This window comes from Mesoplodon bidens, assembly GCF_964165515.1.
Source record: "Mesoplodon bidens genome assembly, chromosome: 10".
NCBI lineage: Eukaryota > Metazoa > Chordata > Mammalia > Artiodactyla > Ziphiidae > Mesoplodon > Mesoplodon bidens.
In genome coordinates, this window is record NC_138172.1 from 88,108,700 (window position 1) to 88,131,909 (window position 23,210).

At 37.5% G+C, this 23,210-nt stretch overlaps 1 protein-coding gene and 1 long non-coding RNA gene across 3 annotated transcripts in view; one reads left to right on the forward strand and one right to left on the reverse strand.

Annotated features, from left to right (window-relative positions):
- LOC308623326 overlaps positions 1-23,210 on the reverse strand; it is a 538,457-nt gene that overhangs the window by 66,179 nt on the left and 449,068 nt on the right. The gene's annotated exons all lie outside the window — the stretch shown is intronic.
- Positions 8,562-18,976, forward strand: PRL (prolactin; the record flags this gene model as incomplete). Of its 2 annotated transcripts, none has more annotated exons than XM_081246810.1 (5): positions 8,562-8,589; positions 10,937-11,121; positions 12,925-13,032; positions 16,406-16,585; positions 18,785-18,976. In XM_081246810.1, the coding sequence occupies 5 exons, from the start codon at positions 8,562-8,564 to the stop codon at positions 18,974-18,976; spliced, it is 693 nt and encodes a 230-aa protein (XP_081102936.1). The 2 variants fall into 2 exon arrangements, with proteins under 2 accessions (XP_081102936.1, XP_081102937.1); XM_081246811.1 differs by having other exon boundaries at positions 10,940-11,121.

Sequence of the window (23,210 nt, forward strand, 5' to 3'; positions counted from 1 at the left end):
AGATCTGGACAAGCAAATGCAACAAATTTAGTCGGCCCTCCATATCTGGGGATGCAGAACCTGCAGATTTGGAGGGTCAATTATATTACAACACCATTTTATATAGGGACTTGAGCATCTGTGGATCTTGTATCCAATGGGGTCCTGGAACCAATGCCCCCTGGATAAACCAAGGGACAACTGTACTTGTTGAAACTGCTTGAAAAAATAACAGGAACAAACCTTCTGTCTTGATATTTGAGCTTAAAGTTCTCTTTAGATTGAATCATATGAATATTACTTCAGTTTTTAAACTTCATTTATGTAGACAGGAGTTTGGAAGACATAGTTATTTCACAGACTTATCTTCAAAAATGTTCTTAAATGATAAAATGTGTGTTCCTATATACTTGATGTGACCTTAATGAGAAAGCTTTATATAAACCGAACTTGAAAAACGTTCTCACAGTTTCATAGCTGTTTCCAATATGCACGTGTATGATTATCTATTTATCCAAATGGACATTATCCCTATTTTCAGGTGCAGCTGAAAGTACTGTCTAGCTCTTATTCTGCAGTTATTAACAGAAACTTACATTCATTTTCTTTATTTCTCTATGAAATGAATGTCCTGGAAGAAATACCCTATCTCTCATCTATTAAGTAAATTTATAAGGTCTGAGTACAAAATGGCCTGTAAAAGAGAGAACATTCAAATGCCACATCACCTCTAAAGGTAATAATAATATTGCTTCTATCAATGGTCGACAGATAACCTTTTATTTTTTTTAATCTACAAGAATTTTTTGACTTTCATTCTACTAATGATGTACAATTGACAAGTGAAAAAGTTAAATGAAGATTTTATGACATATGCAAGACACATTATTAGTAAAAGAATTCTTAGAGACCAAAATGGCAGATAAACCAAAGACCAATTTGAAGAAGAAATAAAATTAATAGCTCTTCATCGCTTATCTGCATAACTCATCAAGAAATATTTCAACAAATGTTATTATTTTATAACATAATTTAGAATCATACTTAAATTCTCTTTGGCAGTGGCAACGTTTCCTTAAAGGCTCCAAAGAGTTTAAAACATGCTATTTCTCTCACCTCTCTCTTTGGGAACCCAATTACTGTGGCATTTTTCCTTGAAGTAATGTGTTTCTCAATTTGTCTTCAAGGTCACATCCATATCTCCTCACCAAGACTCACTATCAGCTGCATAAGAAGCTCAGTGGGTACAAGTATGATTACAGAAAGCAAAAAGAAATATTAATGGTATGACAAAAAATCTGGAGTTCCAGTGCCAGTTCTGTCAATAATTACACATGTTCAACACATTTTCTTCACCTGTAAAATGAGGTATTTGGTTAGATTTACTCTGTGGCTCCTCTGATCTCAAATAGTATGATTTAGACAAATTAGAGATTGTTCAGAAGTTGCCCTTCAGGATGATTAATCTTCCCAATGGATAAACAGATTGAAAATGAAATGGACATAATCAGGAGAAAATGGAAGAGAAGCTATTATAAATATTCAGGTCAAGATAACCTAGAGAGAGGAGAAAAGAAAATTTCATGGATGTTAGAGAGGCAGAATAATTGCAACATACCATACCAGCTGGTTGAGTGTGAGTCAAGGGAGACAAAAGAAAAGGAAACAAACACAGCTCGGAGAGGCTAAGTGTGGGTGACTGAGAAGAGAGCAGGTTAAGAGAAAAGACGAGTCGTTAAAGGTTTTCTTTTAATAAGTCAGCATATCTTGGTTGAAGACATATAGGTTGAAATGTCTAGCAAGTAGATGACAGCTCAGAAGAGAGTCAGAGAAAGAAAAATAGAGTTTGGATCATCTTTATGGATATGACAGGTAAAGTCCTGACACTGAATATGACAGCCAATGGGGAGAATGAGGGTTGAATGCCAGAAAAAGGTTTGACATTGCAAAGGACTCAGGGAGTTATTTAGATTCAGCAGTTAAATAATCACTGGTGACTAGTAAGGGAAAACAAAACAAAACAAACTGACCTACTTATATATTCTTATTGCCCTGTGTTCTAACTTTTAGGAAATTGTTACATTTTCATTATGGCCAAGTATAATGTCATTTATTTTAGATGTTTGAGGTGTTTGAAATACACACATACATATCATCTCCTACTCCTAAGTCTTTGTTAATTTCCCCTCGCATTTTCTTAGTATATGCTGTCTGTTTTGGATCCTATTATTAAATGCATAAAGATTGTTGATAGCCTTGTCTCCACTGTTGATTGCATACAACAGTATCACAAAGGATGGCCCTTTGCTTTAACACTTTTTGCCTTACATTTAAACTTGCCTATTAGTAACTTTACTAATCCAGCAATTTTATTTTTTTCATTTTTATTTTTTTGTGGATTAAACAGAAGTTTAATATGAAGAATTAACAGGCTATGATAAAAGAATAAGGAGTTTGGGATTGACATGTACACACTGCTATGTTTAAAACAGATAACCAACCAGGACCTACTGTATAGCCCAGGGAACGCTGTCCAGCAATTTTAAATAATTTGCTTGCTGTGGGTTTTTTTATGCTTACACTTTAACTTTACTTAGCCACTTCATTTTAGATCTCAACATTAGGCTTCTCAACATTGGAGCTACTGACATTTTGGATGCCATACCAGTTTGGTTTGGGGGCTTTTCGTGTGTTGTAGGTTATTTAGCAGCACCTCTGGCCTCTACCCAGTAGAGCATGCCAGGAGCACTGCCATCTTCAGTTATGACAATCAGAAATGTCTTCAGACATTGGCAAATGTCCTCTTGGCGGGGGGGCTCAAAATCAACCGCTAACTCTTTGTCCTTTGAAAACAACTGTTTCGGATATATCACTTATTTTGTTTTGGAAATACCATCTATTGGGATTTGCCACTTTTAAAGAAATTAAGTCTTTTTTTTTCTTTAATGAGTAAACTTATCCCATAATGTGTGTGATGTTTGATTCTATTCTGATCTCTAATTTTATACTTTTTGTTACTTACGTTTCCTTTGTTTTCTATCTTTTGATAAATGGAAAATACATTTTGTGTGTGCTTGTGTTTGTGTGATATTTCCTTTCTTCTGAGAAGCTAAAAGGTTTATAAACTGTTCTCCATTTTCCAGTGGTTGTGATGATAACTCTGCACCATCTATTGACATCTTTTTTCTTTAAAAATCACCTTGACTATATCTATTGATTCCCCGCACTGAACCATGAAAAAATTAACATGCTCATACTTCCTTCCATGTTTGACCGACATGTAATTTTGCTAGTTTTTTTTAAAGCTTATTTTGTTGCTCATTTTATTAGAATTAGGGAGAGTCAAGATTGTGTGGTATCCTTATCTCAGAAATCCTCATCAGCACCTTGTACCTTTACTTCCCCCTTGTAGCTTAAAAAAAAATATATATATATATATATATATATAATATATATACTAGTATATATACTAGTACATATCTACCTATCATCTATCTATTTACATAGAGATAGATAGGGAGAGAGTATAAAGTATGTATATACAGATAAACATACTTTATATAGGTATATAAATATGTGTGTACATAAATATATACATATTTAAATGTGTGTATATATATACATACACATATATATTTATTTGGGTCAATAGAGCATTCCATCAAAGAATTCATTCTTATTTATATTTCAACCCCAAATGATAAAAAAAAAAGCTTTGCAAACAATTGTCACTTCAGTTAATCCCTGAATATCAAAGCATATATTACACTAGCAAGACATGTTGCATTTAGTGAATAAGACAAAACGATAGAGACAGGTCACAGCTAAGATACTGGAGACAAATTTTAATAGAAAAATGTATTAGAGGATGATGGGGGGTGCAGACTGAAACTGGAGGATATTATTTCCTGTGAAGAACCAACCCTATTTCCCAATCCAAATTCTTTCAATATATTGAAAAAGATGAACAGTGGAGAAAGGCAGGGGTGACACACATCAACACATGTACGGCTCTATGAGTTATTACAACATAAAAATACTTCTCTTGAGATCAGCACAGATTTGTTGCCGTGTCTTCCCACACGTCCTGACTCCTCTTGAAGGTTTCAGCCCCTCCTCTGGGACCCCCATTGTCTCACCACAATGGAACAATTAAAGAATTGAAGCCTGTCAGTTCAGGGAGCCTCAAGGACCCTGGTCTATTGCTATAGGTATCTGTTCTGCTTGGTGGTGCCCATGCTAATTATAAAATTTAAAATTATCCCTGAAAGAAGACATGGCTCAGAGTCCCATTTCCTATTAGATAATATCTCTCTCCCTCTCTCACTGGAAGTGGGCATGCTTCAGATCCACTTCCCATTAGACAAGGAATACACACATACATACAAACACACACGCACATATCAAAATACGAAGAAACTTTCATGAGGTAAGTTGTTATCCACCCCACTTAGCATTAGAATACAGCTAAATATTTGACACTTTTACTTGAAAAAATGTAATCTCAAGGAGAGAATCTGTGAAGTCTCTAGACACATCATCCTTGGATCTGGCATTGTCTTATATCAGGCATTAAAACTTGTCCAAAGGTACAGATGGTTCAAAACAAACATGTGATAAGAAACTCATAGAATAAGCTAACACAAAGAATTCACGGAACTAGATCAGAGGATATGAATATCCTGTCGGTGAAAAAAAGAAAAAGAAAAAAGGAATTACAGGGGAAATTTCCAAATGCTTACACTATTGCTTTCTTATTTAAGGAGCAAATGCCCTCAAGACACTGTTGACAGATTAAGAACTTGGGTTCTGGAGTTATTTAGGGAAGTTGATGATTTGCAAAGCCCTAGCAAAGAGATAAGCATTGAACTTAGGAGGAAAAACTGTATGTCTTAATACAAATGGAGTTAATGTAAATAACAGGATATAATCAAATCATTACTTTTGTTTATCCTGAAAACAGTGTAATTCAAGAAAGCCCCATTGTGACTCATCTTGTCTCCAATGTACCCTTTACATTTTCTGATATTTTATATAAAAAATGACACAGGGAACTCTACGCAATACTCTGTAATGGTCTATATGGGAAAAGAATCTAAAAAAGAGTGGATATATGTATATGTATAACTGATTCACTTTGCTGTACACCTGAAACACAACACTGTAAATCAACTATACTCCAATAAAAATTTAAAAAACAAACAAACAAAAAACACATATCCTAGGAATTCCCTGGGTCCAGTGGTTAGGAAGCCGCACTTCCAACGCAGGGGGCGCGGGTTCAATCCCTGGTCAGGGAACTAAGATTCCACAAGCCTGGGGGCACAGCCAAAACAAACAAAAACACACGATACATATCCTATGCGATTTTTTTTTTTTTTTTTTAGGTAAAAGATGTGGATTTATTTAGAGAGAAACACACTCCACAGAGTGGGGGCCATCTCAGAAGGTGAGAGGCCCCAAAATATGGGGTGGTTAGCTTTTCCGGGCTAGGTAATTTCATAGGCTAAGGAGTGGGAGGATTATTCCAACTATTTTGGAGAAGGGGCAGAGATTTCCAGGAATTGCGCCACCACCCCCTCTTGGCCTTTTATGGTTGGCCTCAGAACTGTCATGGCATCGGTGGGTGTGTCACTTAGCATGCTAATGTATTACAATGAGCATATTCCAGATTCAACTTCCTATCTGATCTTTTAGTCCAAGTTCTGGAATTTTTAAATCCATAAACACTATGCCTTTAGTCATTTGCAGATTTCACTTTATTAAATACCATCACTCCACGTATAAGTGAAAACATACAGAACAAATATAGCAAAACAGAAACAGACTCACAGATACAGAGAATAAACGAGTGGTTACCAGAGGGGAGGGGGTGGGGGGGATGAGCAAAATGGGTGAAGGGGATTCAGAGGTACAAACTCAGAATATTATTTATTTCAGGTATAAAATAAATAAGTCACAGGGATGTAATGTACAGCACAGGGAATATAGCCAATAATAGTATAATAACTTTGTATGGAGCATAACTTAAAAAAGGTCTACTCAACTATGTTGTACACCTAAAACTAATTTTGTAAGTCAACTGTACTTCAATCAAAAAATAATAAAAATAAGAAGACAATTCATTACTAATGTAAGTTGAAACATCCTTGTGATCCATTTATTCAGGGTTTTAAACCTCCTAATTTCTTTTGCTCTTTAATATTCCCTACTATATCCTGCAGTAGACACCTTTCAAGTTATGTGAATTATTTTAAATATTTTTGCATCATTAAGGACAGAAGAAAAAAATAATATTATTCCAAACTTAAAAATAGATGACCAAAAGAAAATATAAAGAACATACAAGCTCAGTTCCAAATTAGGAATGAAATCCAACTTGATGTTACTTAGTATTAAAAATTAGAGTCATTTAGAAAGGATGGCAAATTTGTTTATTAGTTTCAGGTACTAAAAATATCATGGAGCATTTAACATCATTTGAGCTATTTATTCAGCTACTTGACAGAAATCAATCAGCAGGTTTAATTCTAAACCCTCAGACCAAAAATGGCAAAGAATGAATTTTTGTAAATATTTAGAAACAGACAAGTCCATTCTTAGTGAACTTCTTGACTGCTCTAAAGTAAGGGCAGGTTTTCATAAAGAGAAAAATTTGCAAAAGAACGCATACAAAAATTAAGGTGGGAAGGGGCTGACATTACAGGAAAGAAAAATAAGACAACTATGACTTTTTACATAAAATATGCCTTTTGCGTTATTTAGATATTGCAATATCCCTTTAGCAGGAAACATGGGTCTGCGAAGCAGCAAGAAAGCACACAAGAAATTTTATGGAGAAACACGTTCCTCTTTGGAGTCAAATAAATCAATTGGCCTCCACTGAACACAACACAACTCGGGTTTTCTTAGATTACTCTTTTCCTGGCTATCTACAAAAGTTGCAACACCTTTAAATTTTAAGATTAAGTTGTCAGTTCTTATGGCAGATTTTCCTACCCTTAAGTTTCCAGCATTAAGCATTAATTTCTCTACCACATGGCACTGCTCTCTTAACAATTCAGACTTTCACTGTCCGGGGGAAAGAAATGGATACCTAGTATGAGCGTATGGAATCCTGATCCAGCTTTAGGTTGATAGAGCCTATATATCATCATACTTGATTCATGTGATTCAAAATCTAGTATTGCCTAAGCTAAGGCAATTAGGAAGATAGTTTTTAAGTGACGTTAGTCTTTGTGGAGATTTCTAAGTCCCCATAAGAGCACTTAGATAATTGCTAAAGCATAAATACGGCAGGAGCAACTATAGAAAAAGTAAATGCCATAGAAAGACATTATTTTTTTTAAATTACCTCACCTGTCAATTTACTATGAGAGACATATGGTAAAATTGAAACTAAAGGTCACAGGCTGCTTTAGATGCATGGACTTAAAAATTAGAGAATGTCGTCAACAACTTAGTTTGTATTCATTACAGTCATTTCATTCAGGAAATCTCTAAAAGGCAAGTGGAACTTTTGAGCCCATGAAAGATGAATTTTTGTCACCTTGGCTCCAGAGTAGCTCGAGGTCAGAGAAATAAAGCCACCATAAGTTAGTAACAGTTTGTCCACCCCTATCCTTGAAAGCGAACATGACTGTCTAGAATTTTGTTTTACTGCATTATATACCAGGGTGTGTGTCACTTCCCCAGAATAAACCCCCTAAGGTCAGAGGTGACTTTTAGAAGAGGGGGCAACGTGTGTTAAAGGATTCATTTTCCAGCCTTCTTCACATCCCTCCTGATTCCTCTTGAAACGACAATCCTTTCAGCACCTAACTTGACTAGTTACTTCTTCTATATCCTTGACATTTAATATCTCCAATCCTCTGTTTTCCAATCTGCAAACTGGGGATGAAAATATAACTTTACCTAAATGTTAAAATCAAAAGAGATAAATGAAAATGTACATTTTACCACAGAGGTATGTCATTTTTAAAAGGACAAAACAGAATGTGTAAAAGTCAAGAAAAAATGAGGGAAATGTATTGAGTATAACAGGAACTGAAAATCTTACTCATCCTTATTCTATATTTCTTGGTATTCAGTGTGTAAGTTTTGAAATTTTGACTTCACCCAGCAATTTTGAATGCAAAAAAAAATAACCTTTGATAATACATGCGACACCTTAGTGAAAGATAATGCTATATTCAAGAAACTGCAGAGAAATAAAGGTAAATGTTAAAGTAAATGACTGCTATAATTTTACAGGTCCTCTAACCCAAACTAGTCTCCAGATTTCACCTTCATTATCTCTCTCATTTCCTTTTGGTCTAATTAATCAAAATCCTTCCTAGATGTTCATTTCTGGCCAGTATGTCTTCCTGAATATGAATAGAAATAGAATACCATTTGATGTTTGAAATTATGGGGGTAATCTCGATGACAGAAATAGATGACTGGCAAAAGGGAAGGGAATGCCTGATTAAATATATTCATGAAGATGTCAAAGGCTTATAAAGCCAATATCTGGGAAAGAGAAAGCTGTAGGACTACCAGATCTTCTCTGGTGAAGTGTGTTTTTCGAAATCATCACCACCATGGACAACAAAGGTTCATCACAGAAAGGTATGTGCAGCAACTCATGGAGCTGCTCGCTTTATCAACACTCCTGTGGTGGTATTAATCTGAAATTGTAGCTAATATTCTTAGTCAGAGGTTTCAGCATTACAGAGTTTAGAAGAGCTATCTAATCACTGCTCTAGAAATCATTGCAGAAGGGACTAGGACAGTGGTTCCCAAATAGGGGAATGAATGTCTTCCAGAGACATTTGGTTAATGTCTGGAGATGTTTTTGGTTGTCTTAATTTGGGGCAGGGGCGCTACTGGTCTCTAGTGGGTAGAGGTCAGAGATGCTGCTAAATATACTACAATACACAGGACAGCCCCCCAAACAAGGAATTATCCAGCTCAAAATGTCAATCAGCCAAAGGTGAGAAACCCTGGACTGGAATAAGACCAAAAGTGTCTCTGAGTCCAAGTCATCAAAACTCCAGAAGGTAGCAACAAACATTTTCTAGTTCCCAGGCCTCTTATGTGGTTTGGCCAAGATGAGTCAGCCTGATGAAACTTTTAACTCTGAAGCCATAATATAGACAATGATAGCAGAGTTGTCTCCTACAATACTTTGTCGACTGGGTTTAAGCCAAATGACATTATAAAAGAAAAAACAGGCTAGTAATAACTAATCACCTTTACTTTCTTGGTTGACATTTGCAAGAAAAAGAAATTGCAAGACAAGGAAATTAGTAACAAAATTTATTTCATGAAACAACAAAAACATTTATCTCTTTTATCTCATCTTAGACTATGAAAATGCTTCAGATGATAAAGGTACAGACAAATGTAGTCAGAATTAAAGAATATCTATCCCGTTATGAATTTCCTAGAACCAATACTATTCCAATGCCTCTACCTGCAAAGCACTTTTAATTTATACTTGTAGATAAAACATCTAATCAGCTATGTTACATGACTGTAATGTACCTAAAATAAACTCTTTGGAAACATGTTTTTGAAAAATTAAAAGTCTGTTATACGAATCATCTCACAACATTAATATTTTTTATTTTGCAGCTAAAAGCTTGTTTAGCTACATTCTATACTAAATATTCTTTTATATATTTTCAGGTATTTGGGGTTAGGTATTTTTTCACCATAAATCTTTAGCACCTGCCTAGTTTTATCTTGGACACTTCCAGTTACATTTATTGAAGATTCCATAGCAAATGAGTTTTCTGATAAACACATTTTTATATTTTATATCCTTTATATTCTTTTAGAGTACTGTGGAGTTAAAAGTGATTTTAATATATTGTTTCTTTCCTTTTGGAAGTGTAAATTATTGATATGTTAGTGGTTCTTATTTGTCCATCTTCTGAGATAGTAAATTGGTGACTAAATCATCTCTGATAATTGTCAAATATTTTTAAAGTGAGTGTTTTATAGATAGAGCAGAACAAACTGATAAAATCAACTTTCTAGGTTCACTATTATCATGCAATCAAAGTATTTTTCTCTACTAGTAATGGCGATGACCTCTGCTAGCTCTGAGTCATCACAGCTACCGATGTGGTCCCTGTTACATACACACAGACCGAGAGCCCACACGCGTGTGTGACGTGACATGAGGAAGTGAAAAGATGACAGTATTGGCACCCAGCCGCCTCCATCTGCTAATAATGGGACTTGGGGAAAATTACTTACCTTCTCTAAGTCTTCTTGTTTCATTAATATAATTTGAAGATAATGAAAGTCAAGGCTATCTCACAGCGTTATTGTGAAGCACAAATTTAAAAAAATTTTTAAAGCTTTGGGCAAAGTATCAAGGAAATGCATGGGGTTATTAAGGTGAGTTAGCAGATCCAGGCTACAGTATCCTTTTTATCTTAGAATTCTCTTTGTACTCAATATTAGCAATCAGTCGGTCATGTGTTTATTATTATCAGGCACGACAGTAAACCAGAGAGATCAACTGTGCTATTCTTGCCATTTCAGTGTCTAGAATGCAAGCATTCGTCAACATAGAGTTAAAAAAATTACAAACTCCTAGAGAGCCTGGCTGCTGAGAATCTGCAGAAAGTTCCAAGACATTAAACTATCTTAAGAGAATGACCTAAACACTCCGGCTCAGAATTAATTTCAGCTCCAAATGTTTGCAAAGCACAGAAGCACTTCTGGGAGCAATACAAAAATGCAGGGAGTAACCTACTTCTCAAACTACCTATCTGTGCAAATACGATTATACATCTAAATTTACACAGTGGAAGGTGTTGAGATTCTTTCCCACCCCAGCTATTTCAGTACCAAATCATGCAGAGGGCAATGGGGAGAGATAAGGCTTCCCTTGACAGGATGGCTTTTGATAACCTCAGTTGAATAGATCATCTCGGAGTGGCTCATTTTTTTCTTTAAGCAGGGTCACTCCTGCTCCTGCTGTTGCTGGTGTCAAATCTGCTCTTGTGCAAGAGCGTGGCCTCCCTTCCCATCTGTCCCAGCGGGGCTGTCAACTGCCAGGTGTCCCTTCGAGACCTGTTTGACCGCGCAGTCATCCTGTCCGACTACATCCATAACCTCTCCTCGGAAATGTTCAACGAATTTGTAAGTACTGCACTTCATGCTTCTTTCCAGAAAGAACCTTCGCGTAAGTGACTGGGCTAAACCACACCGGAAACAAGAAAGCTGCACCAGCCAAATTTCAAATAATACACTTTCTAGGTCAAAGAAGGCATCAGCTCATAAGATGTAGAAGAAAGGGTCAGTTTCATGAAATCTCCAAGATTCTTAAAGAGTGTAATAATTTTTTTTCAATTTCCTTTACTTCATTTTATTTTTTAATTTCCAAAATAAATTTTAAAGCACCTATATTAGTCAGCTTGGAGTGCCGTAACAGAATACCATAGACTAGGTGGATTAAACAGCAGAAATTCATTTCCTCACAGTTCTGGGGGCTGGAAGTCCCAGATCAGGGTGCCAGCATGGTCAGGTTCTTGGAAGGGCTCTCTCTTCCCAATCTGGCTCCTCCATGTGTCCCCACATGGTAAGCGGGGGAGAAAGAGACAGAGATTACAGAGAAAACAAGAAAACTCTCTTATAAAGACACTAATCACACTGGATCAGGGTTCTAGCCTATGAGCTCATTTAACCTTAATTACCTTCATAAAGGTCCTTCTCCAAATACAGTACATTGAGGGTTGGGGCTTCAACACAGGAATCTGGGGGAGACACAAACCTTCAGTCCGTAACAGCACCTGACCCAAAGCACTTTTAGGTAGGGCTGAGGAAAAGGAAGTATGTTGACTTTTTGGTCCTTAAGTGTCTCTCTGGGCATTCTTCACCTAGCACACAGTAGATACCCGATAAATGAGAACTGCACTGCAGTGAATTGGGTGGATTGAACATGATAAATGAAGCTGAATCCATGTCAGGAAAACAAATAATGATAGTTTTTTAAATGCTACAAATTATTGTTCTAAGATTTGCAGTGAATAGGTTTAGAACCAACTAGAAGGGTTGGTTTAGAAGTGGAAACAATTATTCTCTTTCTGATGAAGGTACTTTGAAAGTTTTATGTTAACTCAGGACAATCAAGGAGCACATAGTAGAGCAAACAGCTGATAAAAAATGGTATTCAATGTTTGTATTAAATTCATGTAGTTCTTTTTACCCACCAGTTTCTCTTTCATTCACCATTTTTAACTGGCCACCTTTTTTCCAAATCTTACAAATAATCCCTTTAAACATTCACAAGTTTTACTAAAGATTAGTTTTTCTCTATCAATGTGTTAGCTAGTTTTTTCTATTCTTATTCTCAGTCCATTGCTTAGTATTTCCTAGAATTTTATATATATATGCCACATTTTTCTGACTTACCATTTTGTCACCATCAACAAAATTGTAGTCTGCATCTATGATGAACACTAAGCTATAGGCATGTGGATTCAGAGATTAGTCAAAGAAAAGTTATCATTTTATAACTCCTATTAAGGAAGTATATTGGTTCCAACCCACAGTGAACAAGAGATTAAACGGCTAAATACAGGTACATATGCACTATATTTGGTTAAAATACTTTTTAAAAAGATGATACTTAATAAAACATTTAATATTTCATATTTGGGGTATTCTTAGCGTTTGCTCTCCAGATAATAACTTGTGGGAAGGGTGAAATTAAACAAAGGAATAGCAAAGGGAAGAGCTTGGCATTTAGAAAAGTTAGATGAAAAAAACAATTTTATAGAGATAATGGAAAGAAAAAGTAGGAAGAAGAATGACTTTCAACCTTTACGTGGCTTTCATTAAAAAAATTATACATCTATCAAATGTGTTACTATTCTGGTAATGGGTTCATTTATTCAATGCCCAAACAATACTAACTCAGTAAATCTGCTTGATCACTTCCAGGATAAACGGTACGCCCAGGGCAGAGGGTTCATTACCAAGGCTATCAACAGCTGCCACACTTCCTCCCTCTCCACCCCTGAAGACAAAGAACAAGCCCAACAGGTCCATGTGAGTCTTTTATCCAGGTTTTTCACCTAAACAAATGAGATAGTCCACGGGTGTTACCAGGCTGCAGATTATTAGAAGTCATGGTAATGGCACATGCAAAGAAAGGTGGAGGAAGAGCAAGCTATCGAAGAGAAATTACATTCTGCACTTGATGAAGTATGAGTAAAATCAAGTGCTGACTAAAGATTTACAGCAGCAAACCGAATGATCTATAAATTGTCCATGCAGACAACATTACTTCAACCAATGCATTAGACCTAGGATTGCATATATTTGACTGCATGAAAGCATGAACGGAATGGGACTTCCATGTGTAAAATATTAAATTTGCAAAACTTACGTTAGAAACGCAAACCCAGTTGATGTATTCCCCATTACTAGTGACTCTTACATGGGCAGCATTTACCATGACGGACCACTGTACCATTCGAGCCATTGCTTCTGACTTTCAAGGCTCTCCTGATTCTGTTTCTAATTCTCTGACACCTACTTCATTCTTCACTGACTCCTCTGTCACCTCTTATTCTTAATTACAGGTCTCTCCCCAAATCAGGTCCTAAAAAATGGTTTGCTTCTCATGACCGCAACTATTGCCTCTGTTCTGATGACAACAAAGTCTGTATATCAAGGCCTGCTCATTTATCCCAGCTCCATTGTTTTATCATCATAATCCCTCCCTTCTGTTTCCCTGCCCGAACCACAGTCCTCACATGATTTTAAATACTTTCACATATATCCCCCCTTAAATACAATCTGTTCTCTCTCTACAACTTGGTTAATGATACCAGCATTCTTTCAGTCTACTAAGCTCATTCATAACGATGATGATAAAATGAAGGAAGAAGGTGAAGAAGGAGGAGAAGGAATTTTTTATAAATTTAAAATTTACTGAGACCTACTACATTGCCATACATTTTACAAAGCACTTTGTGTGCGTTATTATATTCAGTCATCACAAAAAATCCTATAACACAGGTACTGTTATTACACTTCCTAAGGAAACCGAGGCTCAGAGAAGTTATGGAATTTGCACCTGTCACACAGCTAGGAAGCAGTGAATCTGGGTTTCATCCAACTCAGAGCGCTCACTTTTAATCATTGAGCTACAATGGCCCAGTGCATGTGTGCCACTCACCATACAGCCTGTACTTCTTTACAACTCCTTCTCTCACATTCTAGTCATGCTTCCATTGCAATGTCTATTTGATTCTTCTCCACTCTTCATTTCCTTTACCAGTAGATTAGTTCATGGACATCAAGAAAGTAAGCATCTTAAATCAGAGATGCTCAGCCCCTTGGGGTTCCATGCCTGATCGTGGTAGTAGTAAACTAGGGGGCAACACCCTCCACTGTGAATCCCATTGATGCTGTTACTAAAGACAGTACTGCGCCATTGTCTGCACCTACACATGTCGACAAACTAGACTGCTCTGATAGCAGCATGGGGGTTGGTGTTGGGACAGATTAAGGAAAGCATGTTTTTAAATGCCATGTCTTCTTCACTGTCTCCTTGTTCCAACAGCAAAAAATAAAATCACCAATCAAAAAATGAATACATTAATACACGATCTGATTCATTAATACAAATGAATCTTTGGGGGAAGATGATGTGGGCATGGGTGAAATCTGTCTTTCCTGGGTAGATTCTCCAGGCACATACTGAGTTCTAACAAAATACTTAGGTTTCTTTCCCTGGACAAGCAAAGTATTCAAATAGAAAGAACTCACTGAGTAGATGGTCGAATTTCTGAGGGAAAAACAAAATTCTTTACATTATAAATTAGAACTCATTAGAAGAATTCGTTATTTATATAAGGCAGACCCAGAGATAAACCCATGCACCTATGGTCAACTGATCTATGACAAAGGAGGCAAGGATATACAATGGAGGAAAGAGAGTCTCTTCAATAAGTGCTGCTGGGAAAACTGGACAGCTACATGTAAGAGAATGAAATTAGAAGACTCTCTAACACCATACACAAAAATAAACTCAAAATGGATTCGAGACCTAAAGGTAAGACCAGACACCACAAAACTCTTAGAGGAAAACATAGGAAGAACACTCTGTGACATAAATCACAGCAAGATCTTTTTTGACTCACCTCCTAGAGTAATGGAAATAAAAATAAACAAATGGGACCTAATGAAACTTAAAAGCTCTTGCAAAGCAAAGGAAACTACAAACAAGATGAAAAGATAACCCTCAGAATGGGAGAAAATATTTGCAAACGAATCAACAAAGGATTAATCTCCAAAACATAAACAGCTCATGCAGCTCAATATTAAAAAAAACAAACAACCCAATCAAAAACTGGGCAGAAGACCTAAATAGACAATTCTCCAAAGAAGACATACAGATGGCCAAGAGGCACATGAAAAGCTGCTCAACATCACTAATTATTAGAGAAATGCAAATCAAAACTACAATGAGGTATCACCTCACACAGGTCAGAATGGCTGTCATCAGAAAATCTACAAACAACAAATGCTGCAGAGGGTGTGGAGAAAAGGAAAGCCTCTTGCACTGTTGGTGGGAATGTAAATTGATACAGCCACTATGAAGAACAGTAGGGAGGTTCCTTAAAAAACTAAAAATAGAATTACCTTGTGACCCAGCAATCCCACTACTGGGCATATACCCAGAGAAAGCCATAATTCAAAATGACACATGCACCCCAATATTCATTGCAGCACTAGTTACAATAGCCAGGTCACGGAAGCAACCTAAATGCCCATCGACAAGACAAATGGATAAAGAAGATGTGGTACATATATACAATGGAATATTACTCAGCTATAAAAAGGAACGAAATTGGGTCATTTGTAGAGACGTGGATGGATCTAGAGACTGTCCTACAGAGTGAAGTAAGTCAGAAAGAGAAAAACAAATATCGTATATTAAGGCATATATGTGGAACCTAGAAAAAATGGTACAGATGAACCGGTTTGCAGTGTAGAAATAGAGACACAGATGTAGAGAACAAACATATGGACACCAAGGGGGGAAAGTGGTGGGGGGGGGTGGGTGGGATGAATTGGGGGATTGGGATTGACATATACACAGTAATATGTATAAAATAGATAACTAATAAGAACCTGCTGTATAAAAAAATAAATAAAATTCAAAATTTCAAATAAGTAAAAATAAAAGCATTGAAAAAAAATAAGCCAGATTTTTTTTAAATTTTAGCAAAATGTAAACAAATAGTTTACATTTTATACTTTTACAACTTTTACCACCTTCAAAAATTTTTGTATACACACAGGAATAACAAAGAGTTTTTTAGGTCAGCCTCTCTACACAAAAATCACATGTGACTAAACCCACTGTATTATGCTTATTTTAATGAAATTGCTTCCTATGGTCGCTTAGCATGAAGTCCTTCTGAGCATGATCCTTGGAGTGCTGCGCTCCTGGAATGACCCTCTGTACCACCTGGTCACTGAGGTGCGGGGTATGCAAGAAGCCCCAGATGCTATCCTGTCAAGAGCCATAGAGATTGAGGAACAGAACAAACGACTTCTAGAAGGCATGGAGAAGATAGTTGGCCAGGTGAGCAGCCTCCTGAAGGCTTCCTTGGTTTTCTCATGAATGAAAGAAGTGACCTCTGTGATGAGGAATGAGTTTTGAAAGATCTCACTTTGCAAGAACAAGATGCAGGCCTTCTATATTCTAGACGGCTATTAAACAGAGCAAGAGCCTAGTCATTCATCATAGTGATAGATTCTGTTGTAAGTGAAGCAGAATTCTACTACGATTTTTGACAGGTGCAGCCTTCCCTGCATTGCACACAATCCCACCAAAAGCTTGCTTTTTCCTGGGCACAGGTGGTTGAAATATTTTCAAGGGTAAGAGAACTATAGAATAGAATTTGCAGAATAAATGTTTTCTTCAAAGTATCCCAGGACATCTGCTGCTGAGATTCTGCTTGTATTCCTTCTCTGTCCTCCTCAATCCAAAGGATGAGAGTGGGAAGGAAGAAAAGAGAAAGTCAAAACCAGGTTGGATGGTGTTTCTCCCCACTCCTCCCTGCTCTGCTGGAGAGATCTGTCAGGGAAGGAAGGAGATTGAAAAGAGGAGGCCATAGCATGAATGCTATCCCACAAGCACTAGATTTCAGTGGGTCACAAAAGATGGAAATGCTCCTTTTCTGGAATGTTTTTTTATTTTGTAATTTATACAGAGTTTTCCCATCCTAAATTTTCTTTGGGGGGGGGCTCCAAAATAAAAACTCTAATCATTGCATTTAATCTCCCCAAATAATTTATCATATTTAGATTGATATATGCAATATAAATCTCCATTTAGATGGGATAATTTCAACATGAGGGAGGGAACATCTAAGCAGCTTCCTGAAGTTCTCAGAAATAATATATAATCTAAATAAAAATATATGTATATATATATTTATATATTTATAAATAATATATAATCTAAATGAAAATAATTTACATTCCCACCAATATAATAATAGGAGCAATTTTATATTTCTCTTATTGTGGACAAAGTACATGTTAATCCTGTGACACTTTTGTCATTTTCAGGGGAGAACAATATATCCATCACAAATACAAAGCACATTTTAACCCTGGGACATATGAAATAAACACCTAGATTTCCAGGTTATTTTCCTCATTCCTGTGGGCCTATTTTCTGAGGTCACTAATTTGTTCTATAATACTTCATTTTGTTCTTTTTTACCGCTTACTTATTCTTATTCATATCACTGCCCTTTGCACAGTAAATTTTGTCTTAGGGCTCAAGCACCAAAACAAAAAATAAAAAGCAAGGCAACAAACACAAACTTTAAATTCCAATAAGGAATCCCAGGTTTCAAAAATAGTCTTACTCTGCAGCAGAAAGTTAGTTTAGCAGGGTCTACAGTTATCCCACGTTTATACCTAGAAGCTCTCCAAACTAGATGACATATCTAGTTGCCAAGCTGGTTACTTGGTCTCTTGGTTCTCCGGGGATTCCCAGCCCACAGAGGGTAATCAAGCATGAAGATGCATGGTGCTCAGTTGCTCAGTGTCCTTTTGTTATCACAGTCATGCTCCCCACCCTACCACCCACCTCTCACCACTGAGGGGTTGCTGTCAGCACCCCCTTTTTATAGGCAGTTTTCCCAGTACCTCTCACTTAAGAGGCATCAAGAGAAAGCAGATATTTCTCAGAGACATCAGGGGGTTATCTGTCCTGGGTGGAATATGAATGCCTCCTGACTATTTCAGAAGATTTTGTCAGTCACAGCCATCACTAGATTATCTGCCCCTTAAACCATCGAGTACAATCCTCATCATTTCTAAGGTCTTTAAACACACGCTCTATGGAGAAGAGAATCAGTTCAAAGCAGGGAAAAGATAAATGTAATGATGGTGACCTTCAGAAGAAATAAAGTAAAAAGTACATTTCAGAGAACAGATTCAGGCCATGAAACAGTTCAAGTGATACAACTGTGTCCCTTGATCACATTCATATGAATATTCAAACAGCAGCTTTGTTTCTCCATCGTTTTACTCCTGTACAAATATCCTTAATCTGTGATCACATACATGTAAGAAAACTTACACTTGAGTTCTGCTTCTAGCTTGTAAATTACTAACAGATTTCTGATACGCTGGCTCCAAAACCTACGTCTACAGAGTTTTATATTCATGTGTCCTCCCCAAAACTTAATTTGATAATTAGAAGGAACGAAGATAAGCAAATACTAATAAAACTCATAATAAGTCATTATCTTTGGGTGCTTAGGTTCATCCTGGAGTCAAGGAGAATGAGGTCTACTCCGTGTGGTCGGGACTTCCATCCCTGCAGATGGCCGATGAAGATACACGCCTTTTTGCTTTTTATAACCTGCTCCACTGCCTACGCAGAGATTCACATAAGATTGACAGTTATCTCAAGCTCCTGAAGTGCCGAATCATCTACGACAGCAACTGCTAAGCCCACATCCATTCCATTCATTTCTGAGATGGTTCTTAATGATCCATCCCATAGCAGTCTTCTTCTAGTTTTATAGCTTTTTAATGCATGCTTGGGTGTAATGGGTCTCATCTTAAAAAATAAAAACAGACTCCACAGAGATGTCAAAATCTAAGAAGGCAATTTGTCAAAGTTTCTTATCTTCATTTAACAGAAAATCAAAAGAAAATCCATCCCTACCGTTGAGAGAAGTTCCTATTAAAACCTGTCACAAATAGCAGAATCTGGCATTACAAAGAAGACCATTAACAGCTTACTTTAGCATCACAGCAAATTATTCTGGGTCAGGTTATTAGAATCAAAGAATTAGATAATTATTAATCGTGCTGGTCATGCTACCGAGAAGACTGAATTCTCGGGATTCTTTATGAAAACCAGCCACGTACTGTCAGCCAATTTTCACAGTGTTACAACAGACAATTAAGTGCTATGAAACTGTAATGTACCCAAATAGTGTGAGGTTTACCAAACTGTCTAAAATTTATTAGGATACCATCTTCGCCCTTCTGGGCTGCTATGACAAAATATCATAGATTTGTAAACAACAGAAATCGGTTTCCACAGCGTGGTCAGGTGGGGCCCTCTTCCGGTCGCACACTTCTTACTGGATCCTCACGTGGGCGGAGGGACGAGGGAGCTCTCTCACATATAAAAGCACTAAATCTCATTCATGAGGCTCCATCCTTATAACTTAATCACCTCCCAAAGGCTCCACCCATGAACACACACCATCACTTTTGGGAGTTAGGATTTCAACATATGAAACCTCTGAGGGCCACAAAGGTTGAGGCCATAGCGGATACAAACGTGAACTGGCTTCATCCTCCTCCACTGGCTGTCTTCAGCCGTGCTCAACCGCATCCCCATCTCCTTGGCATCATCTTGCACACATTCCATACGCTCTGGTCACACTGGGTTTAACAAGTTCAGTCCGGTCAAGTTTCAGCTCCACCTCGTATTCAGCCTATTTAATGTTTCCCCCTCCCCTACTGAGGCCCAGGGGACCTACCAGGGAAAGCAGATATGACCGTTTCTGCAAGGATTCTTCTCCCTTACTCTCTGGATCTTCATTCCTCTGGCCATGTTGGAAGGGGGTAGAGGATGATAAGATGGAAAACCTCTGACATCACTGACTTACGTGGTGCTTTTGTAGCTGTCCCATGGCCAAGAGGGAGTGATCTGGAATTCCCCTGAGTGACAAGTGTCTCTCTTGTGGGGCACCCCTGTGATTTTCCAGGACATTTTCAAGTTGGGGATACCCCACTGCATAGTTGTTGTTTTTTTTAACCAAGGGAAATGTTCTGGCACCCCACAGCTCAGCCACCTGCAGTATTCTCCGCAGTCTGTCTGTTTCCCTCACTCTGCAAGCACCCTCCTGGAGAAAATGAATTGGCTTAAGGTCAGCTACCTACTAGCTGACCCATAGGAAAGCCATGCACCACAGACACTCCAAACAACTGAATGGCAATAATACTGGTGTGCATGTGACCCCATCCTGGGGTCTCTGGACAATTCTCCACCTGGTGAACACAGAGTAGATTAGAAAGTTGGATTCATAGACAGACATTAATCTGAGTGAGATACCATTCTTTCCTCCTTTCAGAACCATGAGAACTATCTTTGTCAATAATTAGGTAGTTGGCCTTACAAACATTCCCTACTAGGTGCCTGAATTGCAAAGCCCTCCTCATAGACTTAGTTTCTAGTGAGACTGGAGAGACATGACTGGATTAGGGTAGCTCAGCTTGTTCAACTGCCTCAAAACAACCTGGGATGAGGGCCAATCTCATTGCCAGCTCTCCTGGCAGTGGTGTCGCCAGGCTGGTTTTGCAGCATCTTTATGGCTTTAGCAGGAATTCCTAGACAACAGTCAATGGGAAATATTTCATCCAACATCCTGATAGAGACGAAATAAAAAAGGTAGAAGGGAAGGAGAATGAAGAGGAAGGAAAGAAGAAGAAGATGGAAGGAAGGAAATACAGAAGAGAGAAAGTGAGTAAAAGACGGGTCGTGATACAGAGTGAAGTAAGTCAGAAAGAGAAAGACAAATACCGTATGCTAACACATATATATGGAATTTAAGAAAAAAAATGTCATGAAGAACCTAGGGGTAAAACAGGAATAAAGACACAGACCTACTTGAGAATGGACTTGAGGATATGGGGAGGGGGAAAGGTAAGCTGTGACAAAGCGAGAGAGAGGCATGGACATATATACACTACCAAACCTAAGGTAGATAGATAGTGGGAAGCAGCCGCATAGCACAGGGAGATCAGCTCGGTGCTCTGTGACCGCCTGGAGGGGTGGGATAGGGAGGGTGGGAGAGAGGGAGACGCAAGAGGGAAGGGATATGGGGACATATGTATATGTATAACTGATTCACTTTGTTATAAAGCAGAAACTAATTTAAAAAAAATTTTAGGTCACTTAGAAAGCGTTCTAAATAAAATTTATGCTTAAAGTGAAAAAAAGATTAAATGGATGGCATTATTGGAAAAAATAACAAAAGAAAAAAATAGTAATCTAATATTCTTTCAAGAAACTGAATTCTTTTTTGTACTTTATCTCATAAAAATTATTTCAAATACAAAAAAAAAAAAAAGACGGGTCATGAAGGATGAGATGCTATTAGAATACTATATTTGGTGAAGACCCAAATATACATGCTTTAATTTTTATACCCTAAGAGCAAATATCACCTCATATTCTCCTTTTACTTCTATTTCCTCTTCTCTCCTCTTTTTCTGAAATTGTCCTTTGTATGAGGAGTATTCTTTTGCTGCTACTAATTGAGTTGCCATAGTTCTAGAGATGAACAAAACTGGGCACCTCTTCAGGTCAGAACTCAAGGCAATTTTCTTCTGTCATGCAAAGAAACTTTTCATACACGTATAGGGACACAGTCCAGCAAAACCAACCTCTCCCCTCATAGCCAGGGTTATTTTTGTCTGAGTCCTGCTCCTGCCTCTGGCTGTGATGACCCAAACCTTTCAGAACACAACAGAATACTCTGCCCCAAACCAACCTATCCATCTCTCCCTTTGTTCCCGCATGCATGCAAAATGTCAGCTTCCTCGTATTTGCGCTTTCTTCTTTCAAAAGGCAGAAGACTATGGGAAAAACACGTATGCACTTTCTAAGTCACTTATTGCTGCAAACATCTAATTCTATTGTGTTACCCACTTAACTTTCTTTCTTTCAATGTCTAGATATTTCCAACCAAGAGGATGGTATTTATCAGAGGGGAAATTGGGCAATAAGGGGGACAATGCAATTGTAGGAAACACACGTTCACCATGAGCCCACACACATCTTCACGTATTCTTCTCTTACAAAGTTTATTCCGAGCACAAATTTAAGGCTGTAGATAAACAACGGAGGAGGTGAGACTGAAAGGCCTCTCCCTGCTTGACCGTGACATATAAACTGAATACTGTAGATTTCAGACAATACTGAGCAGAGCCCTAGGTGTTCTGTAGAGTCAGCAAGGGGTAGCTGAAAAGAGGGTATTTGGGAAGAATATAACAATCACTCCCCTGCCAACCAGAGTGAGTCTATTTTTTTCCTCTTTTACAGATTTCCATGTAAGATTACATTTGAAGAAACGACCCTGCTATAGCAAGAATAGTAGCAGAGGTTACCGAACAGAAACAAACAAATGAAAAACCCTTGAAGTTCACTGACCCCACAGATGAGTAAATCACGTGTCATGGATACAGTAAAGATTTAAACTGAGGTTTAAAAAAAAATCTCCGTTTTCCAGAAGTTGGCTCTCAAGCTGTGGAGAAAGAGAGGGTGACATAAACACGCAAATTACTATATTATATGGTAAAGAAAAGTAAGTATAAGGGGCGACACCAAACAAAGTGCTACAGTGAATTGAAGTACAGCTAGGAGACACCTGGTTGTGAGAACAGGAAGCTTTTTGGAGTGACACAGTTGTGATGGCTTTATGATGGAGTTTTGAAAGGCTGATGGGATGTTGATACGCAAAAACAGGAAGACAGCATATCTGTCAATTCATTTAGAATCATAAGTGTCTCCTATATCCTGGGCAAAAGGAACTGAGATATTAATACATACGGCATTATAAGGTATCAGTGACTAATCAAGTTTGACCAAAACACAAGAAATGCTCATTTTTTTTTAACAGACATGTAATGTCTCTCATTATTATGCTCCCACTATGTGCTGT